The sequence below is a fragment of the Pinus tabuliformis genome, chromosome 3_2 (assembly GCF_031772625.1).
Source record: "Pinus tabuliformis cultivar Carrire ecotype Pingquan chromosome 3_2, CPIR1, whole genome shotgun sequence".
Classification (NCBI taxonomy): domain Eukaryota; kingdom Viridiplantae; phylum Streptophyta; class Pinopsida; order Pinales; family Pinaceae; genus Pinus; species Pinus tabuliformis.
In genome coordinates, this window is record NC_142302.1 from 1,171,189,245 (window position 1) to 1,171,197,978 (window position 8,734).

The 8,734-nt window shown below is 36.5% G+C and overlaps 1 protein-coding gene across 1 annotated transcript; it reads left to right on the forward strand.

Moving 5' to 3' along the window:
* Nucleotides 1-2,035: 2,035 nt before the first annotated feature.
* On the forward strand, nt 2,036-4,575 carry LOC149184882 (uncharacterized). Its single transcript, XM_089419001.1, has 3 exons — nt 2,036-2,344; nt 2,480-2,748; nt 3,853-4,575. Exons 1-3 carry the CDS (start codon nt 2,131-2,133, stop codon nt 4,459-4,461), a joined length of 1,092 nt encoding a protein of 363 aa, XP_089275127.1. The 5' UTR covers nt 2,036-2,130; the 3' UTR covers nt 4,462-4,575.
* Nucleotides 4,576-8,734: the final 4,159 nt, after the last annotated feature.

The window sequence follows — 8,734 nt, forward strand, 5'->3', positions numbered from 1 at the left end:
ATCATCATACATACTACTATTCATGTCATCATACATATTAAAGATACAATTAATAAATCAATCAATTAATAAAAAAATAATAAATCAATCCATTAATAAAAAAATCGATTTAACTAAATACATGTGGAAACGAATAGCGTTTCGTATCCCTCTTCCATGTATCATATCTTCCATATTTTTAAATAAATACAAAATGTATGATATGCTCATAACACTGATGCCAAAACTTTAAAATATAAAACATTTATGGCTTTTAGCCACTACATTACTTTGGATCCCAATGCAATATGGAACGATCCACTTCACTTTTGACTGGATATAAATAGAAGATATTAAAATATTTCAAATATTTACGTTGATCAATCCAAAACATTTATGGCTATTTAACATCTACCTTAGTCTGGTGGGAAATCCAATGCGCATAGAACACTAATTTATCTTCACTTTGACTGGACATGAATGTAATATAATCGTGAAAGAATCATATTATTTGTCTTTGACTGGGCATGAATGTAATATCATCGAGGACGAATCACATTATTTTTCTTTGACTGGGGGTGAATAGAAGGTACTTAGAGAAATCGCAGTAGTAACTAATGAATACATTTTTATATATATTTTCCTACGAAATCACAGTAACAATTAATGGATACATTTTTATATATTTTTTCCTATGGTTTCATTTGTTTTTATTTCACATTTTTAACATTAAGAAATGCGATACATTGAAGAAAACCATTGCGTGTAAATTTTCAGTGTATGGATTGGTTGAACCGAAAATTTTGAGAAAGTATTAGATTTTCTGGGCCGAGCAACTTACCCATCCCACTATACCAGATCTAGAAAGCACCACTGAAAAGCATGCAATTAGTAAGAGAATGAGTCATAACTGTCACTGTTTAAAACTTCTTATTTCCACTACATAATATCTTATAGAAACTTGGACTCTGAGTCATAAGGACATAATACAGAGCTCCTACATAACATTTATATTGTTAGAAATTGGCTTCTACAGCTCTAAAAATGGGAACCCGCTCTTTTCGGTCAAAACCGCAGAACGCAGCATCTTGAAGATAAGCATCAAACGTATATTTAAAGAAAACAGTAACATCTCAATAATAGGGGATTGTGATTCCCGTCAAATGTACTGAAGACGAAAAAGCTATATATTAACATTTTAATGTTATGGAGGGATGTCATTTATAGCGATACTGGAAAAGGTTAAGTTCATGTCTCTGTGGACCGGAGAGGAAGGGAGATGAAGGTGGATAAATCAAGCTGACAGCAGTAGTTGCAGATGCTCCCACGACACAATTAAAAGGTGGCATAATTTTGCCAATAATATTCGAAACGCAGGGAGCGTAGGTTTAGTTTAGAGTTTGCTAAAAAAGTCGGCAAAAACAAAGTTTTGGATAGGATTAGGGTTTGCGACTAGGGTTTCCATAGCAGTCAGATGCTCATCGTGATAATACATTTTCCACAAAGCGTCGCAAGTATTTTTCTTGACATAAAGTGTGTATACTCCATAAGTACTCTAATAAATGCAGCAAAGCTCGAACATAAACGTTGCGTTCTGAAATTTTATTTTTGTACCTGACGCACACCAACCGTCTGACGCTGCGTCGTGGGTCTCCTTTGACTGTTGGAATTTACAATAATGGCAATCGCTATTGTTTGTAATTTTCAGCGAAAAAAGTCAAAAATGATCCATGATACTTGGACTCTACTGAACTCTGCTGTAAAGTGACGGCTATGGCAGCGTACTGAAGGCCTTACGAATTCACCGTGGTCGTTGTCAGTAGTTAAAAGGTCCAACTTTGTGATGGCCCATAGTGCTCATGTGTACATTTTTTTATAAACCCTAACAATTCGTACTCCGCAGTTTCGTTACTGCAAAGCAAAATGGGGCCCAGACTCCCGTCATCATCCTTGAGTGGTCAAGGACTCGACATCTCCTGAGGGTTTCCTTCACAATATAGAACATCTTTGGCCTTGTTCTGCATGATTTCTATTTATGGGCCAGGAGAGAGGCATAGCAAATTACATATTTGTTTGATAAATCCCCAATCTTCAGAGGGCTTCTGCATCACCTGTCTAGTGTAAATTAATCTCTGAATTTGTGTGTCTGCAATGTCTTCCTGCAGTATAAAAGGTAAAGAGTGGAGAGCAGGTGAAACCAGTTTCGAGCACGACCAGGATGTCCTCATGCCGGGCTTCAGATTCCATCCCACAGAAGAAGAACTGGTGGAGTTTTATCTGCGCAGAAAAGTGGAAGGGAAGCACTTCAATATTGAGCTTATTACATCCATCGATCTCTATCGATACGACCCCTGGGAGCTTCCAGGTTCCATATAGATATAGGCCCTATACTTTTGTTTGATTCATTCATATAAAATTTTAGATTTTTCTTCACTTTTAGAGCATGAATGAATGAGGCTGTGGCATTCTTTTAACCTCAGTTGTATTTTGAACTTCACAGCTTTGGCTTCCATTGGAGAGAAAGAGTGGTTCTTTTATGTAAAACGAGATAGAAAGTATAGGAATGGAGATCGGCCGAACAGAGTTACAAAATCTGGGTATTGGAAAGCTACAGGCGCCGATCGGATGATTCTCAAGGAATTCTCTGGTTGCATTGGCTCGAAGAAAACCCTGGTATTTTATAAAGGGAAAGCACCGAAGGGCAAAAGGACGGGCTGGATCATGAACGAATATAGACTGCCACGACCCCAAAGTCAAAGAATTGAGAAGGTATTTATTCTAATTACCATAGTCGTTTAATTTATTTGCTCGGGGGTATTTTGGGCTAACAGAATCAATGTGCGGGCAGAGCTTGAGCTGATCTCGTACTTTTCTTCATTTATCTGCATGTACAACCAAGAAGCTCCTACAACCTGGATTCAAATTTTCGATACTTGACTGTATAACATTGATTTTGCATTTATGAAGTTCTCGAAGGATCCAATTGCACTTAATACTCAGAAAAAACTAAAATTCAAATAAATTAATTTATTACTTATAATTAGCATATATATGTATAAATGAATTATCTTACCATTAAATTCATAAAACGTTTAGTCGAAAAGATCAAATTTACCAATTTCTTTAGTGACAAAAATATGCACATAAAAATTATATCACAAAACTTCTTGTAGAAAACCGGATAAAACTAAAATGAACATATATCCATTTTTAAAAATCTGATAAATCTAAAATGAAGATACATCTATTTTAAAAAATCTGATAAACCTAAAATGAACATACATCTATGCTAATAGTTCTATAATCTGATAATTTACACCTACAATAAATTTCATGTCTAAATATATAAATATGAATCATTAAACGTGTAGTAGGAAACTTCAAATTTATCAATTTCTTTACTGACAAAAAATATGCACATAAAAATTACATCACAAAAATTATTTTAAAAAGTCTCATAAACCTAAAATAAACACACATCTATGCTAATATTTCTATAATTTAATAATTATGATATACAATAAATTTCAGATGTAAACAGCCAAATGTTCCTGGTTGCATACATCAAAGAAATCGCAATTTGTTACTATTGCACAAAAATGGCAATTACATTAAATTTATGAAGTATTCAAAGATTATAAACCCTTATGTTAACATATTCTCAGATAAATTTGTGTTTATTTTAAAATGTAATGAAAGGAAATAAAATTCTGTCGATATTTGAAATTCGACATGTTATTTAAGAATTTATAAAAGGAATGAGAAACTGGTGTAAACCCGTTTGATGAATTAGTGAAAAACAGTGATAATAAAGGCATGACCTATAGTTATGAACATATGTTGGTCTGACTAACTTGAATCTATTTTTGGCAGAGTGAACTCTCCCTTTGCCGTGTCTACGAAAGGTCAGGGGGATCCGAGGATGGACGCCAGCGAGCGAAGCAACGTCATAAGAGAACTGAAAATCAGGAAAATAATGAAATGTACCAGTGTCAAACCTACCAGACATGCAGCAATCTTCCAAGAACATATTGTAATGTCGAGATCAAAGAAGCCGGTAAAGGTGAAATAATTAAGCTCCAAGAAATACTCACCGGTTCAAAAGCAATGCCCAAATCAGTAATGGAGGAGAAAAGATTCGGAGATTACATGGAGCCCGCAGTAACAGTCCCGATGGAGTACAAAGTACCAGATCAGTCAGAGAACATTCCAGAACGCATTTACACCGACGACAGAAATGTTTGGAGTACACCTTGTGGACCTGTTGCTATAAATGAAGACCATGAACTATCTTTGACTACATGCTTTATGTGTCCGAGAGCACCAGATCAACTGGCCATGGCCGAAGATCTGTATAATATTACTCCATCTAACCTAGTTCTTACCAACGCTTTAACATATGGGACCTGTTTGCCAACTTACTCGGACAAGCTATGGGAGTGGAACGCTGAGAGAAACAATGGCAATGGTGCATTCTACTGATTAATTCGTAATAATCACTCCCTTTGGTATGTAGCACAGCTTTTATATAATTTAAGTAGGTTTACAAACAGCAGTTATGAGCTGACTCTTTGCAGTTGGCCACTCCAATTCTTTTCATGGTAAATGTATGGGAAGACCGAGGATCAAATCGTGCCGATTGCATGCTATTGTTTTCCATAGTCATGGTTTAGTATTTACATTATTTATCCTGCCATGGGCTTGGCAACGGTGTTAGTCAATCCCAATGAAATGAAAGTATTGGGTAATGTTATGAAATAGAATCTGTTTGAATTTTAATGGAGTTTATGCAATAGAATATTTCTGTAATTCATCGTAACCTGTTTTGCACAAGATAAGTTGTAACAGATTAAACTGGGAGTAGTTTGAGGAATGGTTTTTGCACGAGTCACGGTTGCAGCAGAGTGAACGGTGAGTAGTTTGAGGACGTTGGCTCAAATATTTTCTTACCAAGGAAATTTGAGACGGTCAGTATCTTGACAAATGCTTCAATAGCCTTGTGCAAACAGAGAAATGTGAGTCGTGCACACTAAAATGCAACTTCGGTAGGTAAATCTCTGAAGTCAGTGCCCAGTTGGGATTGATTGAATGAAATGCTAAATCCAGAATGTTTAAGCCGTAGAAATAAAAAATAAATGAATATAAATTGTCATAATCGAACAGCAATATGGAGAGGTATGCATTTCATATTTAAAGATCATTACTTGTCTAACTACACTTCGATAACAAGATCCCAAAAAAAATTCGTAATGTATTAGGAAAGATATCTCCAGATGCTCCCTGGAAATTTTGCCTCCTCCAGGGACAGATGCCCGCTCTTTTGTATACAAATCTGTTTATATTGAATATAATATATTCTTCTGAAAAAAACACTTCGTTAATGGGATAAAGAAGATCTAGAATAATTTTAGCTAACCATTTCCAATCTGACCGGACTGGATACCTATCTGACTATATTTAAATCTGTGAACTTCTGATACGAATGGGTAGGAAATATGACTTACATTCGACGGTGAATGTGAATGTTATCCATCGATTTATGCACTACAGTTGGTCCTTTCAATGTTCCATTTATATTTGAATATCTAGTGGGAATTGTCATGGTCCTTAATAAATTTTCTTTGTATGCATATAAAGATATAAAGACATCAGACTGTCATTTTAGGTTGGAAACTAGGAAAATTTCAATATTATAGCAATTATTTGTTGTTTTTAATCAAGTTTCCCTGTATGCATATATAGATATAAAGACATTAGTGTTGAAATATAATTTCAACTGCAACAAACTATTTTTTTTACCTTTGCCATGCGATGAGATCGCATGTGTGCTTGGACCCTTTGTTTTGTTCACTTGATTTCCCCGAGATGGTGCGATGCGATGGTGCGATGCCATCTGATCCTCCGTTTTGTTCACTTGGTTTCCCCGATTGCGCGATGCGATGGTGCTATGCGATATGGGATATCGCAGATCGCACTAATGTGTGTGTGCTCCACTTTTGTGTTCGGCGTGTGTGTGCTCCACTTTTGTGTTCGGCGATTTCTGCTATTCAATCTAAATGAAGTCAACGGTTGAGTACATGCGTGCAACATGAATTTTACGTGAAGTGAAAGTAACATTTATTGACCGCCAGTAAATGTCAGTAAAACAGTAAATGGAATTTACTCTGGGATGGTAAGTTTTGGTAAGGATTTTAATTTTATTTTCGCGGGAGTATGGGCACAAGAAAAGCTTGGTAAAACCATTTAATTTTTATTATTTCCTTTAGTGAGCATGGTAAGTGAAAAAATGAAGTAAGTTTTTCTTGTTGTCATATATATATGTGATAGTTTTTTTTTGTGGTAATTAGAAGACGGAAGAACGCAGCAGCGCCTGAATGAAAAAGAAAGGCAGCAGAAGCAAAATAGAATATACAGCAGACACAGCAGTCTGAGTCTTTTGTTTTTGTAAATCCCTCTGTGAGAAAGGAAGAACCATATTTTGTAACAGCAGTTTTTATTAATGAATAAAAATTTGTTGGTGTGTGAAAACTCTGTCAGCTGCAAATAATTTTTTTTAAGTTTCCGTTGTGTTAAGATCCTGTGTGTGAAAAACAGAGCATTGTTCTTTGTTCTGTGATTTTGTTTTCGGAATTTTACCAGAAAAATTCCCAACAGTGGTAAAAATCCCCAACAGTGGGATCGGAGCGTTGTTCTCTCGTCTTTTGAGTTTGAAATTAGCAGAAATTTCCAACAACTGGTATCAGAGCCAGTACAGGCTCTTTGAAGGGTTCAAAGAAGCAGAAGGAAGGATTCTTACTGCAACAACTTCTCCAGCAGTGTGAAGACTCACGCAAAAGAATCCAAGGTATTTCTCAAGTTTTCTTTGTGTTGCTGTTGAAAACAGTCTGTTATTTTAAATACACAGTGAAGTATTTGAGGCATAGTCAAGTAATGCAAGAATGGCCGGCACCAACACCAGTAATAGCATGGGTATGCAGCTCCCACTATTTGATGGCAAAAACTATGATTATTGGGAAATAACAATGAAAGCCTTGTTTGCTTCCCAAGACCTATGGGAAATAGTTGAGGATGGTTTTGAACAACCAACCGATGAAAATGAGTTTAATGCATTAACTCAGGGAAAGAAGGATCTGTTAAAGAGCTACAAGAAGAAGGACTCAAAAGCCCTCTTCTTCTTGTACCAAGTAGTGCATGGAAGCGTGTTTCCAAGGTTAGCAGTAGCTAGGACATCCAAAGAAGCATGGAAAAATCTCAAGACAATCTATCAAGGCATGGAGAAAGTGAAGACAGCTAAATTGTAATTGCTGAGGAAAGATTGACTCATTTTTCACACATGTAATTGGTCTGGTCACACAGATAAGGACTCATGGAGATGTTCTTGAAGAAAGGAGGATTGTGGAGAAACTATTGAGGTGCCTACCCTCAAAGTTTGATGTGATTGTCACCACCATAGAAGAGACAAAGGATCTCTCAAACTTTTCAGTTGATGAACTTCATGCATCACTGATCACACATGAGCAGAGGTTGAGTAGAAATGAAAACTCATCTCTAGAGCAAGCCTTCAAGACCCAGATGTCCTTTGGAAGAGGAAGAGGTCAAGGCAGAGGAAACAAGGGAGGAAGAGGCTGAAGCCAGAACAGAGATGGAAGGAACGGTCCAGCAAATGCTCAAGGAAGAGGCAGCGATCCAAATCAGAACCGAGGCCAAGGCAGCAGTCAACAAAGTGGACAACATCATGCTCAAGGAAAAAGGTATGAAAAATCCAATGTCCAATGTTATTACTGTAAAAAATATGGGCATTATGCCAGTGAATGTAGGAAGAAGCAGCATGATGTGAGTAATAGATATAGTGCAAATATCACTAGAGAAAATATCAGCCAACATAATGTGTTGTTAGCCTATAACATGGCTGAAACAAATAGTGAAGATATATGGTTTCTAGACTCTGGTTGCAGCAACCATATGACAGGAAACATAGCTTTGTTTTCTGCTTTAGATCAAAGTGTGAAGTCACAAGTCACACTTGGGACTGATAGCAAAATTTTTGTTATGGGTAAAGGAGAAGTTAAAATATTTACAAAGCAAGGTGAAAAGAAAACCATAGCAGATGTCTATTATGTTCCTGGAATGAGATGTAACCTCTTGAGTATTGGACAGCTTGTTCAAAAGGGTTACAATGTCTTCTTTGAGAATGATGTATGCACCATCATGGATAGAGCACCCAGCAAGCGATGCATTGCTGAAGTGAGGATGACGAGGAACAGGATGTTCCCTCTCAGAATAAGAGCAGAATTGAAAAACAAAGAAGTAATTGTAGCAGTTTCCCAAGAGGCTCTCCAAAGTGTGGCAAAGGATTAAAATTGGTTGTGGCACTTGAGATTTGGACATCTCAACTTTGGAGGTCTTAATCTGTTGAGTAGAAAATGAATGGTAAGGGGATTACCATTGATAGAGAAACCAGACAGCCTTTGTGAAGGTTGCATTTTGGGAAAACAACATAGAGAAAGTTTTCTATCAGGGAAAAGCATAAGGGCAAAAGCACCCTTAGAAATTGTCCACTCAGATTTATGTGGACCAATGCAAACCCCATCTTTAGCAGGTAGCCAATATTTTCTAACATTCATTGATGATTTTACAAGAAAGACTTGTGTTTATTTCTTGAAGAATAAAAGTGAAGTGTTTGAAAAATTCCGAAATTTAAAGCACTTGTGGGAAATCAAAGTGGACTGCGCATCAAAGTTTTGAGAATAGACAG